At 44.3% G+C, this 20514-nt stretch overlaps 1 protein-coding gene across 3 annotated transcripts in view; it reads right to left on the reverse strand.

The window, feature by feature from the left end:
* The window catches only part of GADL1 (glutamate decarboxylase like 1), a 103534-nt gene extending 85403 nt beyond the window's left edge, over positions 1-18131 (reverse strand). The window contains exons 1-3 of one of the 3 annotated variants that reach the window (XM_079947345.1): positions 17924-18131; positions 1822-1997; positions 1179-1305 (exon numbers count right to left, since the gene is read on the reverse strand). In XM_079947345.1, the coding sequence (XP_079803471.1) occupies positions 1179-1305; positions 1822-1997; positions 17924-17972 (352 nt within the window). In that variant the 5' untranslated portion in view covers positions 17973-18131. Of the gene's footprint in view, positions 1-1178; positions 1306-1821; positions 1998-3344; positions 3468-5812; positions 5856-17923 lie in introns of those variants that run through there. The other 2 variants (XM_079947344.1, XM_079947346.1) reach the window with 2 other exon arrangements.
* Positions 18132-20514: the final 2383 nt, after the last annotated feature.

Genomic DNA, 20514 nt, shown 5'->3' on the forward strand with positions numbered 1-20514 from the left:
TTTCTTTTGAAATGCTTAAAAAAAAATTTGTGTTATCTTTGCTGCTCTATATGTGCATTCTGTAGTTGACCTCCTTTGTAATGTTTTATTTTGAAATCTTTAATATTTTAGTTTCCATTTAGTTATGTTGCTTTGAATGTATACTTTATATTTGGCTTTCTTCAGTAATGTTTAATTCTGGATAGTTTTATTTGATGTTTTAATGTAGGTTGTAAACCACCTTGAGATTCACCCCCCTCCTAAAAAATATAAAGTGATATAAAAATGAAAATAATAATAATAGCAATAGATTAACATTTACTGTGGCCTCTGTCTGCACATTTATTTTCCTCCCACACCCCTACATAATAAAAGCTTTAGAAGAAGCCGTAATATTCATTTCTTCATAAAGTTAGGTTTAAACTTAATTATACCATGATTTGCATTTGCATTTTACAGGAATGTTGTCCAATATATTCCTTACCGATAAGTCTTGACATCTTGAGGGGAAAAATATCCTCAGTCTGTGACGATATTATATAATTATATGAACCAGGGCCATCATGTACTGATTTTTTCTGCCACAACAGCTGACCGCCAATTGCATATTGGCAGGGAAACTCATTTCATGATGTTCCCAATTCATACAGTGAGTGCAGCATCACATTAAAGCAAGACATAGGAAACTCACCCACAGATGTCAGTTTTCAGGAACTGCCCCAGAGCAACAGTAAAATAAACTCTTACAAACTTAGGTTCCTGGCTTCATAAACCACAGTTTATGGAGTCAAGAACGAATACTTGAGTCATGCCCTTCTTCCTGTTTTCCGTTTACACACCAACTTTAGCATTAGGATGCTGCTTTGTTTAAACCAGAGAACTCTGGTTTAATGTTGGTTAACCAACCAGAATATTACGCCGCAGGGGTGAGCATCAGGAGGTGATGGACAAGCACACAGCCTTGACGCTCAATCACAGCTTCATAAACCATGGCTTATGAAGCTGGTGTTGTACATCCAAAATGGGCCTTATGGGTCTTTCTGGCTTGACATAGCAGAAAATGAAGAATCTGTCAAACTGTCACCTTGTTTGTCAGACAGCAAAAGCAAGAACAGCCTGACGTTCCGAAAACCTATTTCAAAGAGCATCATAGTATTTAATGGAATAAAAACAGTAGATAATAGACATAGGATCCGTACTGGTTTTGACACTGAAACGTATAATATCCTGGCAAAACTGCAGGAGTCTCTGATGGGTCTCTCCGGTGTCTTTCAATTCCAAATCAAGCAGTGTTTTCAGCTTTTCAGGAGGGTGCCACTCACACACCTAATTTGGGGAAAATATCAGGTTAGTGGAAATAAACTTGCCAAGGACACAGCATTCATATATTATCTCCGACTACCGACCCTCAGTTAAATACACAAATGTAAATAACTGAAAATAAGTCTTTAAAGAAGAACTGTGCCAATTTTTAATCACATACAGTCGTACCTTGGAAGTCCAACGGAATCCGTATTGAAAGTCCTTTCGACTTCCAAAACATTTGGAAACCAAAGCACGGCTTCTGATTGGCTGCAGGAAGCTCCTGCAGCCAATCGGAAGCCACGGAAGCCCCGTCAGACATTCGGCTTCCAAAAATAGTTTGCAAACCGGAACAGTCACTTCCAGGTTTGCGGAGTTCGAGAGTCAAAACATTCAAGAACTAAGCTGTTCGAAAACCAAGGTACGACCATACTAGGAAAAAACTGGCTTCTCATTTAGGATAATGGCATGTGGGGGACGAGGAAAGTGACAGTTTATTGTGAATTATGTACTGAAAAGTATTACATTTGAGATCACTACCTTTTCTGTTACATCCGCAGCTTTCTTTATCACTTCCTCCATTATGATCTTACTGGCCTCTTCCACGAATTTCTCTCCTGCTTTTGCATCTGCCACTGGGCCATTTAAAATTACGCCATCCACTAAGATTGCGTTCTTCTTTCTCTGCAGTGCTTCCCGCTGGTTATTCATTTTAGCTGTAAATTAGTAAGATAAAATGGGAAAAAACAGTGACAATTGCATCGTGCACTGAATTAAACTATATATAAGACTGTCACAACTATAATTGCAAAATGGCAGGCAAAGCTCTGCGAGAAAGATGACAGCCTTATAAGTATTTGCTGATCCTTTTTTATATACCATATTTTTCAGTGTATTAGATGCCCTCATGTATACAACGCCCATTTTTGAGGACTCCAAATTAAGAAAGTGGGGGGAAATTGCCCTGACTTGTTGGAATTTTTTTTTTTTGGGGGGGGGGAGGATTGCCCAGAGGCTAACATCCCCATGTGTCTAACAGGCCGCCTATCAGCTGTTCTCTCGCTGGCAATCGCTGAGGTGGGTGGGGGCAGAGTTGAGCTTTGGGGGGGGGAAGAGTGGTGAAGCTTTTTAAAAATTACTTTTAGCACTTTTCTCCTTTACCGCGGAGCCTCCTCCCACTCTGCTTGCCTCCTCCCACTCTGTTCGCCCTACAGCGGGGAGGGAGGCTGCAGGCAGTCCATTTTTGCAAGGAATAATATTTCTCACATTATTCAAAATGGTTTAAAACTACTATTGGGGTGTGTGGAGCGTTGTGATCAATAAAATGTGTGTGTTACTCATGTGAACGTCCAAATATGCAAAACATCTGGATTTTTCTCATCCTCTTAGGCAGCAGAGCATGAATAAGGATGTGTGTGCATGTGTATGTGCATACATACATAAACAGTGCATACATGCAGAGTCAGTGTGTGTGTGTGTGTGTGTGTGTGTGTGTGTGTGTGTGAAAGAGACTGATTGTGTACTGTAAAATAAAAAATTAAGAAAGAGCACCGTCTGGTGTTTCACAATAAAAATAGAGCAGTAACTCATAAGAAGGGAATAGGAGCTTGGTGCTAGACAAACTGTCCCTCCATACAGAAGACCAAACTTCACTCGCTTAGTCAGATGGGTACATGAATTGCAAACTGATGCAAGAGAGGCTCAGCAAACAGATCAGTCATTTGATCAGCACACCCTGGCCTCTGCCATCAGCCAGGGGACCAATAGTCACTGGGCAGCTGTACTCCCTGCCTCCCAGTGAGAGCATCATGGCAAACAGGAGACCAATCTGGTCCCATCCATCAGCCAAAAAGCTGGCTTCTCCTTCCCTGCCTGAAAGGACACTAGCTTCCAGGGGACCCTGCGGCTGGCAGAAGCAAGGGAAAATGGCTCTCTGCTGAAGAGACAATGGCACCAGTTGACAGACTACCAATCAAGGAAAATCAGGCTGGCTCAAACTGGGCATAAGCGCTTTTAGCTCAGCACTTTGTTCTGGCTTTAAAGAGCTGGTTTCCCACCGCTACCTGTTACTCCCCTTTCCTTGTGCATCTTGTCATTTTTTTTTTAGTTTGTAAGCCTGGTGGCAGAATTCTCTCTTTGTCTCTCTCTCTCTATTGATATGAGCTGCTTTGAGAAACAGCAATTGTCTGCAAAGAGGGGTAAAAAATAGTAAATAAATAATTGAATGCAGTGGTATTAGAACTATGCATATTTAGAGCATCAACATCTCTTAAAATATCACTATCCTTCATTACTTATTCATGGTAACTGCCAAGAGAAACAGACAGCGCTTCAGAATAGATCTCCTGTTGTACCAATTAAATTTTAAAGACGAACCACAATGATTTTAAGCTGAATGCCCTACAAGGAATATTGGTTTGTTGCCATCGTACCGTGCATTGTGTTCAAAAGTTTATATCATTATTTATGAATGGCAGGGAATTCACTTCTCATGCTGATTTCGTATAGTCGCCACTCTGTGAATTCACACTATTAAAATAATGGTCAGTCTCAAGATGAAACAAATACATTTCTCTGCAGTAAATCTATTTTGTGTATTTGCCGAGCTACAAAAAGAAAGTTTTGTCGGCGGCCGTATGGCTCCCAGCATGCAGCGCTCTGAAGTTTTCTAACGTGGTCAGAAATTTGCAATGCAGAAAAGTTAAGATTCCATTTGCACAGAAATAGCAGATGAAATACTTCTTTTTCCAGACTACATTGTTTTACTGGTGAGAAATTATGTGTCTGAATTGTTGTTGATATCTGTCTGTCTCGGGAGACAATGGAGTGTGCCTCCAGGGGTAAAGTCAAACTACTGTGTTAGCAGCACAGAAGGGACCTCCCTGGGGCATAAGCCTGGGCAGGGTCCTTGCCCAGATGTCAAGACCCAGCTTTGCTGATGCGGTCCAAAGGTAAGAAGCAAGACGTTTGGTACCAGCTTGCTGCAGGAGTTACTGGAAGGAGGAGCACAGGGCGCCATTCAACCATTTTAGGGACCCTTCTCCCAAAGATGCAGGTGGCACTGTGGGAAGGTCAGCGGAGAGCCACAGAGCCTAGGACTTGCCGATCAAAAGGTCAGTGGTTCAAATCCCCGCGACGGGGTGAGCTCCCATTGCTGGGTCCCTGCTTCTGCCAACCTAGCAGTTCGAAAGCACATCAAAGTGCAAGTAGATAAATAGGTACCGCTCCAGTGGGAAGGTAAACGGCGTTTCCGTGCGCTGCTCTGGTTCGCCAGAAGCAGTTTAGTCATGCTGGCCACATGAAGCTGTACGCCGGCTCCCTCGGCCAATAAAGCGAGATGAGCGCCGCAACCCCAGAGTCCGTCACAACTGGACCTAAAGGTCAGGGGCCCCTTTACCTCCCAAAGATATTCCTGCAAGGTCGCAGAGGCTTAGGATCAGAGTTTTTCTTCTCCCAGATGGACCACCTTCCCAGGCTGACATGCTCCATCTAAATGTGTCTGAATGCCAGGGGCATAGTGTCTGGGGTGGCCACGGCCCCAGACACACAATTTTTGTGGGGGCGTGAACCAGGCACCTCCACATAGGTGACCCCGGCCCGGCCCTCCTCTCCACCTGCCAAGGGCCGCTCGGCCAGGTGGGCTCCCTCTACGTGGGTGGGCAGGCAGCTCAGTGCAGCCCCGCTTTGCTCTGGTGGGAGTGGGCAGCATCACGGTCCCAGAAAACCATGGCTAGGTTTACCCTGGCATGCATATTCCGATACAAACCCAACTTAGTCCACATTACCAGTATAGGGTCATAGGGTAGTGGTGGTTGTAAATCAGATTAAAATGGGATAATCTGGGAAGGCATTTTGGTTAAGAGTGTTATGTGGCTGCTGCGCAAAACTAAAACACGCACAATCAGCAGTGATACCACAACAAACTGCAGCGCGCAAGTGCACACATTTAAAAAACAAGAATGTCTAAAATTACAAGCAACAGTAGAGGTTGATTCGCCTCTTACATAACACGTCATAAAAGTCCTAAGAATAAATACCAGGTAATCCTCATGCATCCACTGTAAAATGGAATTTCAATAAAACTGCAAGCTCTTGATGCTAGAGAACTCACAAATACAAGAGTAGCTAAAAAAAATGTTTAAAACAATTGCTTTGTTTAGCTGTCACCAACGGGATTTTAGAGACTTCCAAAACATGCAATGCAATACTAAACATTTTTACTCAGAAATAACCAACTAAAATTTCAGGTACCGCCCCCCATGAAAGTATACATGGAACCGCAGCGTTTTAGCACAATTCTATGCATGTTTACTCTGAAGGAAGTCCAACTCTGTTCAATGGGGTATACTCCCCAGTAAATATTAGATCCCATTCAGATGCGTGCAAATCATCTTTTTTTATTTATTTAAAATATTTATATAGCGTATTTCCACTGCAGAGCTTACAAGCCTACACAATTCAGATAACACACATGTCAAAACAAGTCAATCCTAACAAACAGCAGCAGCTACAAATGTAAGCTCTTGGCTACCTTTCAAATAAATCCATTTTAACTTCATTAACATCATAAGCAGCCATAATATAGTAAGAAGCCATAATACTGTGTTCCAAGAATCTGCATTTATCAATCCCTGTGGCATGTTTCCCCGACCTCAATCTACAAACTTCAGACTTATGTGACATCACTGCTTGCACAAGCAGATTATGCAACAGGTCAATGCTTGAACAAGCACATAGTGCAACATGAAAAAATATGCACAAGTGAAAAAATAAGTTTTGGTATCACTGCTTTGGGGAGTCAATTTTTCAAACTGAGCTTCTGGAGCTCTAGAAATTTTTCAGGAGTTCTTCAATAAGAAATTAAATACAGTGGTTCCTTGGTTCTCAAGCGCCTTGGTACTCAAACAACTTGGAACCCAAACATTGCAAACCCGGAAGAAAGTGTTCCGGTTTGCAAACTTTTTTCAGAAGCCAAACGTGCTCCGTTTTGAGTGTTACACTTCCAATCTGAGTGCCACACTTCTGTTTTGAGCTTTATGCTGAGGACTGTCTGTTTTTGCTATTTATTTTGCGTTTTTGTGGCTCTTTTTTGTGACTGTGTGGAACCCAGGTCAGCTACTGATTCATTGATTGATTTTGTGACTGCAGTACATTGTTTATTGCTTTCATTTTATGGATCAATGGTCCTGTTAGAAAGTAAAATTCATGTTAAATTGCTGTTTTAGGAATTGTTTTTAAAAGTCTGGAATGGATTAATCCGTTTTGCATTACTTTCTATGGGAAAGCGCATCTTGGTTTTGGAACGCTTTGGTTTTCGAACGGACTTCCGGAACGGATTAAATTTGAGAACCAAGATACCACTGTAATGGCAGTGCTTCTCTCTCAAGGCAGCCTGCCACCCCTGATCTTGCCCTGCAGTGTTTAGCGTTGGAGAGAGGTTTTGCTGCATTCAATGCATTCTGAGTTCACACTGGGCTGCAACGTGGCCTAAGAATCCTGGCCAGCGACCCGAACAGAATAATCTCGCCCAAAGTCATGATGCTTGCGTGCATCTTGCAGTTTTTGGGCTACTCAGGCATGCAACCTAAAACATTCCCCAGGACTTTTGTAACGGGCAAGAATTTTGTGGCAGATGCACCGAGATTCTTTGGCAGACAAATCAATATGGGAAGAGTTCCCTGAAAGCAGAAAAGTGTGGGACATAATACAAGGGAAACTGCCAGAGGCAAGAAGAAATCGTAAGCAAAACAGGAAATGAACTACTCTGGTTGTTTTAATATTCTCAGTTATTTAAGATATAATTTGAAAAATTAAAAACTGAACCGTGACTTCTTCTGACATTTTAATGGCCAAATATATCACAGAAAGTTGCCTTATACCAGGCACATATCTCTTTCCCAGCAACAGCCAGGGTGCTGTTATCTGGCTGCCACCCACAGGATAATTAATCATTCAGGCATAAAGCTTTTCTTCAGGAGAGGCCTGGAAGCCATTTGCTGCCGATCCCTGTTTTGGATTACTTTTAAATGAACTGCTGTAGTTTTCCATACTTTAGTGCTTGGTGTTCCACACATACCACTGACTTTTACCAAGACACAAATCCTACACACAGACACACAAAGGGGAGGGGAAATTAGCTTGAATTACTTAAAGCAGAAGAGAGAGAAAAATCTGGCACATAAAATACAGCTTGTCTAATAAGCATGAAAAATTGAGTTAATGTGCAACAACGATCCCAATGCATTAATGTGATAGCAATTTCGGAAGCTTAATTGACAAGATAGTTTAATGAAGTATAGGATGTTAATTTGTCATTCGTCGTAAGTTTTCCTTAATACCATCTCACTAACATTGACTAGAAAAATGTGAAATGGAGGATTTCCCCCCATTATACACATTCTTGATTCCCCCCCCCCCATATACATTTCTTTGTCCACTGTTCAGCTGGTACAGTCATACCTTGGAAGTCGAACAGAATCCGTTACGGGAGTCCTTTCGACTTCCAAAACGTTCAGAAGCTGCGGAAGCTACGTTGGACATTCGAGTTCCAAAGAACGTTCGCAAACCAGAACAGCGGCATTTGGGAGCCAAAATGTCCGAGTACCAAGGCGTTTGGGATCCAAGGTATGACAGATGGACACCATTAGCTATACTTCCTAGGTATAAGAAGTAGGTAAGACCCATGTATAGCGAAGCCATGACAAACTCACGCTTGTAGGCAATGAAGCTCTGCTCAGGAAAGACCCACCCAAATTAACGAATGCAAGTTAGTCCATTCATTTCAATGGGCCTAACTCTTGCATATGGCTAGCACTGGACACAACAACCCTGTTCTGTGGTCTTGACGTGCATTAAAAAAGCAAGAGATTTAGCAAGGTTCAGTTCGGCAGCTCACAGTTCTGTAGCCCTGTGGCTAGAACCATGACTCCCTGCACACATTTCTCCTTTCTGGAAATGCCACCTAATATCCTTGATTCTGGGTTCTCTGTAACAAAGACACATAAACCTATGGTAAAGTTCACGGCTCAAACTGGTTGCAGCACTCAAGGCTTTGTTCATGGTAGCAACTATTTGATGGAGGGAAGCCGTTCACTCTTGCCATGGGTGAACCTCACAGCCAAGTGGGGCGTGTTTTAAGACTTCCTGGAAATTGCAGCTAGTTAAGGATGCTGGTGCGGCCTGCTAACTAGAAATAAACATTGAGGCCATACCTCACCAGTCCTTATAAAGCTACATTCCTTGTTTCAGGGCACAAGGAGTCGGTGCTGCTTTTTAAAGCTTTGCCCTATATGCCTTGGGACCAGTTATGCTGAACGATAATTTCCCTTCATGTCAGCCTGCCTGTCTGTTACGATCTTTTTTGAGGTTCACCTCCAGGTGCCCCCCCCAACATCTGAAGCGAGGCGGCAGATCATACCAGTGGTGGCCCACTTGTAAAATGAGCTCCTTTGGCATGTACTTCGCCATATTTATTTTCCCAGGCCATCAAATACTTTTACTCATTCTGGTACTGGTGTTGTGCTGCTTCTGTTCATTATGTAAAGTTCTTTTTTGTGTGTGTTTTAAAGTGTTCTGTTTTATTTACTATGCTGTAAGCAGCTCACCTCTCCATCATTACTCGACGGAAGCGATTACGTGGCAAATTTTATACACCTGTACAGCTGATCTAGTCCAAAGATAAACCCATAGTAAAATCCAGTAAGTTCCTTCAATGACTTATCCCTCACTGCGAGAAGTGAAGTTACAAGGAACCAGGCAGAGGGCCTTCTCGGTGGTGGCACCCGCCCTGTGTAACACCCTCCTATCAGATGTCAAAGAGATAAACAATTACACAACCATCTGAAGACATCTAAAGGCAACCCTGTATCGGGAAGTTTTTAATGTTTGATGTCTAGCTGTGTTTTTATACTATGCTGGAACTCACCCATAGTGGCTAGGGCAGGGGTCTGCAACCTTTAAGACAAAAAGAGCCACTTGGACCCGTTTCCGAAGGAAAAAAAACTGGGAGCCGCAAAACTCATCCTTATAAAAATAACTTTTTTGTCACTTTCTTATTATTTCTTTGTTTGACCCATCAGAATTACTCCTCCTCATAGAAATAAACGTTAAATTAACAAGTTACCTTTTTGTGTGTGTGTGTTCTTCACTCCCCTTCAAAACAGTGACCAGCATACATGCCCCCTTTCAATGCAGTGACCAGCGTACATGCCCCTTACAATGTAGCGGGCGGGCGGGCGGGCGGGAAGGTGACGTCGGGACGGTGCGTGACTAACGCACACACCGCCCCCATGCGACGTCACAGCCAGTACAGCGCCCACCACAGTGGGGAGTGTCGGGGCGCACGATGCGCCTCCTCCCCTCGCTAGTATCCGCCCCGGAGCCGCGGCAAAGGTGTAAGAGCCACATGCGGCTCCAGAGCCACGGGTTGCAGACCCCTGGGCTAGGGCAATGCAGTCCGATAGGTGGGATATAAATAAAATTATTATTATTGTTGTTGTTGTTGTTGTTGTTGTTATTATAATTATTAGGGATCAGAACGTTTGTGGGATGGGTGTTTGTTTTTTAAAGCTCTCTGAAGCTCTCTGGAGGGTTATGCCCATTGATTTGCCCTTTTAGGAACAATAAATCACTTTCCAAATTACACTTGCCTCTCTCAGACTATGTCCCTGTTATGTCTGCATCTATATTTAGCTTATATAGAAAAGGTCACTTTTACAGACTGACCCATACTTGGAGCTCACACTTCAGGGCAAGTGTGAGCTTTCTGTGACAAAAGGCCCCTTGTCAGAGTCACTGGGCATTCAAGCATTTGTGTTGAAATTAAATATGGGCACTGCTTGAGTAAGCACAGGGCCTGGTTATCTTGCAGCACTGAGTTTCCAAAAACAGTAACATTCTGAACAGAAGCTGTTACCCGACGCAACTTAAGTTAACCCAAAGAAAAACGCTTTGCCCTGTTGGAAACTCTGCAAAAAGAAAAAGAGGAAAAGCGATATTACAAGTGTCTTATAAATTTAATTGGGGGCTGGGCACAGGATAGGGCGTGGGACGCAGGGTTAAACCACAGAGCCTAGGGGGGTTAAACCCTAGACTGTGGGTTAAACCAGAGCCTAGGACATGACGATCAGAAGGTCGGCAGTTCGAATCCCCGCAACGGGGTGAGCTCCCGTTGCTCAGTCCCTGCTCCTGCCGACCTAGCAATTCGAAAGCACGTCAAGTGCAAGTAGATAAATAGGTACCGCTCCGGCAGGAAGGTAAACGGTGTTTCCGTGCGCTGCTCTGGTTCGCCAGAAGCGACTTAGTCATGCTGGCCTTGGCCAATAAAGCAAGATGAGCACCGTAACCCCAGAGTCGGACACGACTGGACCTAATGGTCAGGGGTCCCTTTACCCTTTACCTTACAGGATAGGGCAAGGCTGGCATACCAAAGAGTCAAACGCAACTGGCCCCGAGGACGCAAATGGCCCTAGCTGACCTTTTCTTGCACCCACCTCAAAAGCATTGCTTGGCTGGAATGAGTCTCTGTGATAAATTGATCTTGCTCACTGATGGGACAATGGAGAGATGCGTGGGCAAGTATAGAAACCGCTGGCTCTGATGCATAGTGTACTATACAAAGGTAAGAATCACATCCATTGTTTACTGGGATGTGAACCCTCCCCCCCCCCATCAAGAGTTTCCCATTCCTGTGGTAAATGGCGCTTCTTACATTTTTATATCACTCGTCTGGAGCAGGGTTGATAGTTTTCCTCTACTTATCCTCCCACAACGCTGAGAGGTAGGCTAGACTGAAAGAGAGGCTAGCCAAAAGCCAATGAGAATCTTCATGATGGAGCAGGGCTCTGAGTAGAGCCTCCTTGGTACAATACTAGTAATCACAGTGCTAAAGGTAAAGGGACCCCTGACCATTAGGTCCAGTCATGACCGACTCTGGGGTTGCGGTGCTCATCTCGCTTTATTGGCCGAGGGAGCCGGCGTACAGCTCGTCCGGGTCATGCGGCCAGCATGACTAAGCCGCTTCTGGCGAACCAGAGCAGCGCACGGAAACACCGTTTACCTTCCTGCCGGAGCGGTACCTATTTATCTACTTGCACTTTGATGTGCTTTCGAACTGCTAAGTTAGCAGGAGTAGGGACCGAGCAACGGGAGCTCACCCGGTCGCGGGGATTTGAACCGCCGACCTTCTGATCGGCAAGTCCTAGGCTCTGTGGTTTAACCCACAGCACCACCCATGTCCCTAATCACAATGCTAGTAGTGTTAAAATTTCCATTTGCCCTACGCAGCATGTTTCTTAACACCTCCAAGAAATGGAGGGTAGTCTTTGCTATCCCATCACCACTGCAGGAAAGCAAGGAGGGCCTTCAACCGAACCACACTATAAAGACTTGATTTAATTGCTAAGGTATGGAAAGGAGATTCTACTCCCTCAAAACTAGACTGGAAGAATCAAATGTTAGAGTATGCAGAAATAGCAAGATTGACAGAAAGGTTTTGAGACCACACAGATCAAATACTTAACAGAGAGTGGAATATTTACAGAGAATGCTTAAAAGAACATTGTAATAATCTAAATTCTTTGGTAGGCCTGGATTGGTTCCTGCATGAAATAAAGAGAAATTTACAAAATTAACACAACCGAATAACCTAGGAGAGATAAAGTTAAGTGTGCAGTTGTAATGTAAATTAGGAATCACAACGGGAGTGTGTGTGGAATTTGTGACATGTGAATTCAATCTTTTCTTTTTTTGTAATGAGGGTTGTTCTTGGATTGCCTTTTGTTGATCATTGCATATTGTTTTGTTCTGTATTTGTTTTTAAAACCAATAAAGCATTTTTAAAAAATATATATATTTCAACTGAACCCAACCTAAAATTTAACATTTTCCATTACAAACTATATAGCCTAACTCTTCTAGCAGTGCACACTTTGCCCGTGTTCAACACACAGCATCCACATCTTCTGGTACATAGTTTAGACTGCAAACCTATCCAAATAAACTTATTCGGGAGTGAGCCCCATCAAATGCAAGTTAAGTTTGCTTCCAAATAACCCTGCATAGAATTACTTTGCCTGTCAACCTTTTATGAAGTTTAAGTGCTTTCTTAGGTATCACGGAAGCACAGTTTTAAGTTATTTTCTACCTTTACAGTTTGATGTGCCGAATAAATTAGCCATCAATGTCATTGTGTCCATAGCTATTTGAGTCATATATGATCATCGTGGTTAGATTATTTAAATACTCCTACGACTAAAACAGCTGGGAAGAATGCTTCAGTACAGGAAACAGATTTAATATACATTGTTAGAAAATAGATACGATATATGGATTATAAGAGGGACGCGGGTGGTGCTGTGAGTTAAACCACAGAGCCTAGGGTTTGCCGATCAGAAGGTTGGCGGTTCGAATCCCCGCGATGGGGTGAGCTTCCGTTGCTCGGTCCCTACTCCTGCCAACCTAGCTGTTTGAAAGCACATCAAAGTGCAAGTAGATAAATAGGTACCACTCCGGCGGGAAGGTAAACGGCGTCTCCGTGGGCTGCTCTAGTTCGCCAGAAGTGGCTTAGTCATGCTGGCCACATGACCCGGAAGCTGTATGCCGGCTCCCTCGGCCAATAAAGCGAGATGAGCACCGCAAACCCAGAGTCGGCCACGACTGGACCTAATGGTCAGGGGTCCCTTTACCTTTACTGTACAAACTAATGAGGAGCCAGGGTGGAGCTACCTTTGTGTTTGCTTCTAATTCTCTTTTGCTGCACCAGCTTGAAGTTAGCGCAGTGGAGGGAGCCAGATTGGGCTTTTTCACCTAGAAATTGGCAGGTTTTTAAGCCAATGAATCAATAACTGGCCCTGCTCCTCCACAAGACGTTTAACACTCCCTTTTGGGAACCTTGTGTTAGTTACTGCAACCACCCACATTTTCAGCAGGTGTAGCAGAGTTCACTATCAGCAGAGGAACCCACCTCTCGGGTCCCTGACTCCCTCCAGGAGCAGTTAGGACTGCATAATTAACTTAAGTCCATTGATTTTATTGGCCTGTCTATAGTAAGACTTAATTGGATTCAACTCAGTATTTTCAAGCAGTGGGACCCCACACACTGTTTTATTAAGCATTCATCTCAGTTTGTTTGAAGGGGGGTTAAATGATGCTGAATCTAAAAAGAGGGTCACAAGTTTTATCTCACCCTTCCCAATGCATTTCCGCATCACACTCCTATCAGAAAAAGTCTGGTCTTTTGGGGGAAAGGATTTTTTTTTTTTTTTGCAAGACTCCCCGGTGACTTGTGCAATCTTAATTGCCAGAAAGTGGTCGAATCCCATACATCGGAAAGGTGATAGTTTCCTTGCCTACTGCTTTTTATCTGGGCGTAACCTAGTCAGTTGAAAGAAGCAAAGTAAGTACCTTGGACACCAGCATGGACTAAACGGAACTTAATTTTATAAGATTATTACTTTGCATTCATATTTTTCCATCAAAGAAAGCTGACATCAGCAGGAACATTAAATAGATCTATCTGGGCTAATTCATTCTTCACTGGCACACAGAACTGTAATATATTAAAGGGGCATGCTGTGCCAGGCAATATGATTTAATTTACTTGTTATATGTTTAACAAACATTAAAAGCAAAGCTAAACTGATATTTTAACTACATTTGTGTTCAAACAAGACTCCTGAGTGTACAGTAAGAGACGCCAAGATAGTAACTTTTCCAGCTGTACGTAAAAGAGATTAAGTTTTCGTGCATGGACAAAAAAATCCAAAACCCCCAAAATGGGTTATTTATTTTGTAAACACAAAGGATGGCACCTTGGCAACAACAGGGAGCACTTGTGCAAGAGATATGCCATGAAACTGGACATGCAATATTCAAGGGAGGGGACACAACTCAACAGTACAGTCATAACTTGGTTCTCAAACGCTGTGGTACTCTTAGGTTTTGGCTCCCGAACGCTGAAAACCCGGAAGTAAGTGTTCCGGTTTTCTAACATTTTTCGGAAGCCAAATGTCTGACGCAGCTTCCACTTGAGTGCAGGAAGCTCCTGCAGCCAATCGGAAGCCGCGCTTTGTTTTTTGAATGTTTCAGATGTCAACCGGACTTCCAGAATGGATTACGTTCGAGAACCAAGGTACGACTGTATTGACAAGGCCAAGGTTCCTGGACATAGCAAGAATACAGCTATAAAAAATAGTGTCCGGGCGAAAATCGCCAAAATGACCAGGAAAATCTGGACGCTTGGCAACCCATGAAGTGTAGATTATGGCAAAAACTTCATTTTTTAAAGATATTTTGCAAAAAAAACTCCAACCAATTCGACCTATAACTTTGCCAAAAAAAAAAGCTCAACATCTTTTGTGTCTGGATCTTCCCTTTCTGAAATATGGCAACCCTAAACAAGGCACATGCTTTGAGTTCAATCCCTGGAAACGCCATAAAGGTAAAGGTAAAGAGACCCCTGACCATTAGGTCCAGTTGTGGCCGACTCTGGGGTTGCGGGGCTCATCTCGGTTTATTGGCTGAGGGAGCTGGCGTACAGTTTCCGGGTCATGTGGCCAGCATGACTAAGCCACTTCTGGCGAACCAGAGCAGCGCACGGAAACACCGTTTACCTTCCCGCCAGAGCGGTACCTATTTATCTACTTGCACTGGCATGCTTTCAGACTGCTAGATTGGCAGGAGCACGGACCGAGCAACGGGAGCTCACCCCATCGCAGGGATTCAAACCGCCGACCTTCTGATCAGCAAGTCCTAGGCTCTGTGGTTTAACCCACAGCGCCACCCGCGTGCCTGGAAACACCATGCAGGGTAGGAAAGATTTTCATCTGAAACCCTGGAGAGCTATTGCCATAGTGGCCTGGTTTGCACAACCACACTGAGCCACACCATGGCTCAGAACAAATTTACAGGCTCCTGAAGAGGAGGAACACACCCACCCCATGCATGTATATCATCATGTCTTCCCACAAAGAATCCTGGGAACTGTTGTTTGCTAAGGGTGCTAAGAATTGCAGTTCTGTGAGGGGTCCCAAAAATCTTTGGGATACACCATGACTGTTACAGTGGCGCAAGAATGCTTTACATGCATGACCAGGATCACATCTGCTTTTACTCCTCCGTGGTCATTCTGCTGCACCATACTGAGCTAAGCCAATGAAGGACAGTGGGTTGTCTGAACTGGATTCGAAGTTCAGCGCTCCCAAACAAACCATGCACCTCAAACCATAGGGTAAACCTTGGCCTATGGTTTGCATATGAAATACCTGGGTTTGAATTTTTACGAAACTCGCTGGATGACCTGTGCTTTATCATTATGTCTCAGAGCAAGCTACTAAATTGAGAACACGGGTGCGTGGAGAAAGAGGAGAATCACGGAATAAGTTCCTTAAAGGAAGAACACGAAAATAAAGCATGCTGCTAAACTAGCAATAAGGGCTTCCATTAGCAACGTTTTTGAAAAGCTGTTTACCAAAATTAAAGTTAGTAAAGGAAAACGTTCACAATGCTGAAAGCTCCACACTCTGGGAAATACCTGGAAAACTCATTTGTATTTCTCAGTTTTTCACTATCTCTAACCTTTTGAAAGCTTAATCTTCCTATGTGTGCAGTATGAGCAATACAATGTTATATTGAATTAGGTGCTCCAAGTCCATGGAAACCGATGGCTTGGGCACACCCAACTCTACGTAAGACTGCAGCCTACACCTGCAAGTGTGTTCACCCCTTATAATACATTTCCTCAAACAGGTTTCAACCTCACACTACACGTCAACTTTTGGGCCAATCCTACCAACAGTCAGGCAAAGCTGCTAAAAACTAGATGGAGCTCTCCATTTCTCCAGTGGATCAAAGACCTGACTACACTTGCTACCTGTAAGCAGGTTGCTTATAGATGGACAAGTATGCTTATTGCATGGACAAGTATAATGGAATCTGGAACTCATTTTTGCAAAATACAGTAGGTTAAAAATGTGATCAATTGTTATAGCAATATACTATACCCTACTCTCCCCTTTTCCCTCCCCTCCTTTTAAAAACTTTTTAAATGTATTTTAATAATATTAAAAAAGAACTGGATGGAGCTACCTGGCAGCTAAACTCAAGCAAGCCCCACAAAATTTTAAAGAGGCTTACACTTAAGTCGATTGTGACTAGGATCGCTGCTCAACTCTTGAGGATGCCAGTGTGGTTAAATGCAAGAACTATTTACATGGCCTTAAAACATTGGCAGTCCATATAGGTTCCGTATAAAATGACGCCATAAACTTTATGCTGCGGTCTTCTCTTTGCTGCGACTGTAATGTATAAAATAAGAAAAATAAAAATATCCGAAGAAGTGTGCATGCACATGAAAGCTTATATCACAACAAACTTAGTTGGTCTATAAGGGGCTACTGGACAATTTTTCATTTCATTTCTTTTATTTTTATTTCGACTGCGTCAGACCAACACAGATACCTGCCTCAATCTAAAAATAAAAATTGCAAGAACTTTGGATCTGCCAGGCTTCAATGCCAGTTGCATTCTGATAAAAGCACTGGACTTTTCTTTTCTTTTTTAACCATCTCCTCTGGGGCGTTTAAGAACTTCATTTTTGTGCCCATAGCAATGTGAATACGTTTCATTGCACTACATCATCATTATTATTGCTGCTGCTGATAAGTAGATCGAGGAAAATATAAACCATTTGGAGAAAGATTAGATTATGTTTAAAAGAATGGGACTTAGGAATATAAATAAGATGATAATTTGCTGGTTAAAATTTAAGAAGATGCAAGTGGGAGCGGGAGATGTGAGGGAGTCCAAAGAGGTTTTGAAAATACGTCATGATATATGCTATATTGTTGATTATTTTTGCATTTGTATTCAAAAAATTCTTAATAAATATTTATTAAAAAAAAATATTATTGCTGCTGCTGCTCATTATTTAAAAAGGACACGCCCACTTGCTAAAAACTGGGTGAATTGTGGGCAAAGTTTTGGGTTGCTGGGTTCTCTCCCCCCCCCACTCCTCCCCCCCCCCCCGCCTCTGAGGATGTGCGTTTGTTTATACTAAGTGGGTGGACGGCGTGTTTGGGTTTCCCCTCCCAAACGCCCTTGCAAAGCCAGAAGTTAATGGTGGCGACTGATAAGCGCAGGAGCACCATTAGTCACTTGCTGCTGGGGAGAGATGCCTGCTTCTCTCCCCCCCCCCCCCCGCCCCACGCATGCCTGACTCCCACACACGCACACTCCCCCCCCCCCGCCCGCCTGGAGGAGTTCTTGGGAAAAGTCTGCCCCGTTTCACCTCAAGCTGCCCATTTAACTTTGCTCGCGCGCCACCGAGGATGCTGCTGCCCAAGGGAGGCGCAGGTTGGCGGGGAGAAGGAACACCAAAAGCGCCACACACACAACCACGCACACCAAAAGCGCCACACACACACACACACACACAACCACACAAATAATAAAGCACCCAGAACAAAGAAGCGTCCCTGGGCCGGCGCAGTTCTGCCTGCCGCCAAAAGGCACCGTCCGCCTCAGGAGCGCACAAACGCGACTCCAAGCGCGCACGACTTCGCTCCTGCTGTATCCCTCAAAAAGGAGCTTTTTTGAACCTCCACATTACGAGAAATAAAGCCTCGGGGCCAGTTTGCTTCTTTACCCTCCTCCTCCTCCTCCTCCATCATCATCCCGCCTTCGTTGCCGTTCATTGGGCGCCGCCACTCCTTTTGGTCAGGGAAAGAGAGGCGCGGCGGTGGTGGTGGCGGCCGCTGTCGCCGGGGCTCCGCGCTGTCGCCTAGCCGCCGAAGCCGCGACGCAAATGGCTGCAGGTGGAATTATAGCCGGGCTCCTCGGCGCGCCGTGCCCGCCCCGGAGCTGCGCTCGGCTCCGCCCTCAGGCGCTCGGCTGGACTCCTGGTGCCGCCGCCGCCGGATTGCCGAGCGAGGCCGGCTATAAATACCTCACACGAAGGCGAGGAGACCCTCCTGCCTGCTGCCTGGCCGGGGCGGGCGCGTTGAGCTGAGGGCAGAATTCAGGGGGCGCCACGAGAGAGAGAGAGATTTCCATTATTTTCTTCGGAACTTTGACCTGTCCCCAGAGGCAGGAACTAGCCCTCTCAACAAATACATTTTTAACCCCTCTTCCGTGTCTCACGTGCAAATACCCAAAAAGGAAAAGTTGCATGGAGAGGGCCAGGTGTCCCCCTCACGTCAAATTTGGGGGACTATTTCCCCCCCAAAAAAACATTTTTTTGCAAGAAAACTACAGGGGGATGGGGGCAAACCCCTGAAGTGGTTGAAATTTGGAGACATAATGAAAGTGCATTATGCAGGTGACACTATCCTAAGGACTATGCTGCAGGTCTTCTGTATGAAGTCTGCAATGTGTCCAGGGTGGATTCTAACAGGGTTTTGTTAAGAAATGCTTTTCATCTATTTATCTTGGCTATATATTAGGTTAACAGGCCTATAATTGATTGACGCCCCCTAGCTCCCTTTCGAAAAGTATGTGCTAACACCAGCTGCCTCTGGAAAGTAACATTTTGCTGGCTTTTTTTGTTTGAAAACCAGCGGTTTCATTTGGTGCCTGCTGCAATACTACTACGTGTTTATTCCCCCTCCTTGGGGGGGGGGGCTACCTTACATTTGTAGGTATAAGTCTATATTTGTGTGTGCATTTATTTATTTATTTATTTATTTATATCTTAGGGCAGTTCACAACACAAAATTGCAATATAAAAAACTACAAAACGGAGAGTACAAATAAGAAAAAACAACCAATAACCCCCCCCCAACACATTTAAAAGGACATCAGATGTCAATCCGCCAAAGGCCTAAATGTGTATAATGAAGGCACTAATTGAACCTCCCCAGGGAGAGCATTCCACAAATGGGGGGGCCACTGCAGAAAAGGCCTGGTCTCGTGTTGCCACCCTCTGGATCTCTCGTGGAGGAGGCACCCGAAGAAGGGCCTCAGAGGATGATCTTAGAGACCGGCTAGGTTCATACGGAGAGAGGCAGTCCTTGCAGTCCCAAGCCATTTAAGGCTTTATAGGTCCAAACCAGCAATTTGAATTGGGCCAGGAAACTAATTGGTAGCCAGTGCAGTCAGACCAGGATTGGTCTAATATGCTCAAACCATCTTGCCCGGTGAGCAACCTGGCTGCTGAATTCTGCATTAGCTGAAGTTTCCAAATCATCTTCAGAGGGCAACCCTACTGTATAACGCATTGCAGTACTGTAATCTAACCTAGAGGTTACCAGAGCACAGAATGCCACTTCTGAAATGAAGCACTTCTTGCCTGCTACAGCTTCATTTTACTATCTGTATTTTAATAGATTTGTTTTATAACCAAAGGCTTTCACTGGTTGTTGTTGTTGTTTGCAGCATGACCCCTGTGACTAGAAATGAAGGTTGTGTGCACATTATCATTTACTCCAGCTCCAGTGCACTCCCACTCCTAGTGTTGGAAGCCATGCACACATGATGTTAGCCACAATCCATATCAACCTGTTGGAAACATACACCTGAAACCACCTTCCATTCAATTTGAAGATGTAAGCCACATTCACTTTGCAGTTAAGGTGGGGTGTATACATTTCAGACAGCTGCTGCGCATGCGCAAATGACAACCGGGGCCAGCCCCCACATGAGGCAAGCTGAGGAGACCACCTCAGGCAGCAGGATCCACAAGGGCAGCAGATCCTGATGTAGATCTTTACCACACACACACACACACACCCTTGTTACTGATGTAAATCCTCACTCATCCCTTCTTTCCTGGCAGGGAGGGAATGCCATTTTGTGGTTCGCCTCAGGTGCCAAAATGTATTGGGCCGGCCTTGATGACAACACATGTTTAGATGGTAATTTCACAAATAAGGAGAGAGAGGGTTGCAGGTGCAGGGAAACCAACAGGTAACATGCTTTGCATGAATACACCGCTGCCCTTTTCTGGTGTGTACAGCAATGTGCAAATGCAAATTGAAACAGAGCTGGGGTGTGTGGAACAACCTGATTGCTTCTGAAGCTGCAAGTTCTGCCGTGCAGCTCAGTTGGTGGGATGGGGTGAACTTGAATCCTAAAAGATGAATTGCTCTCATTTATATTTTAGAGGCAGGGGCCTAAAATGCTAAAATAGTAACTTGCTCAAAGCCGTCCAGTCCCCCTGTTGCAGAACTGCCATGTGGGTAAGAATGATTACTATCTTAACACTCAAGGAAATGTGATGGGGAGATGTACCCCACTTGT

This window comes from Podarcis cretensis (assembly GCF_951804945.1).
Source record: "Podarcis cretensis genome assembly, chromosome: 12".
Taxonomy (NCBI): domain Eukaryota; kingdom Metazoa; phylum Chordata; class Lepidosauria; order Squamata; family Lacertidae; genus Podarcis; species Podarcis cretensis.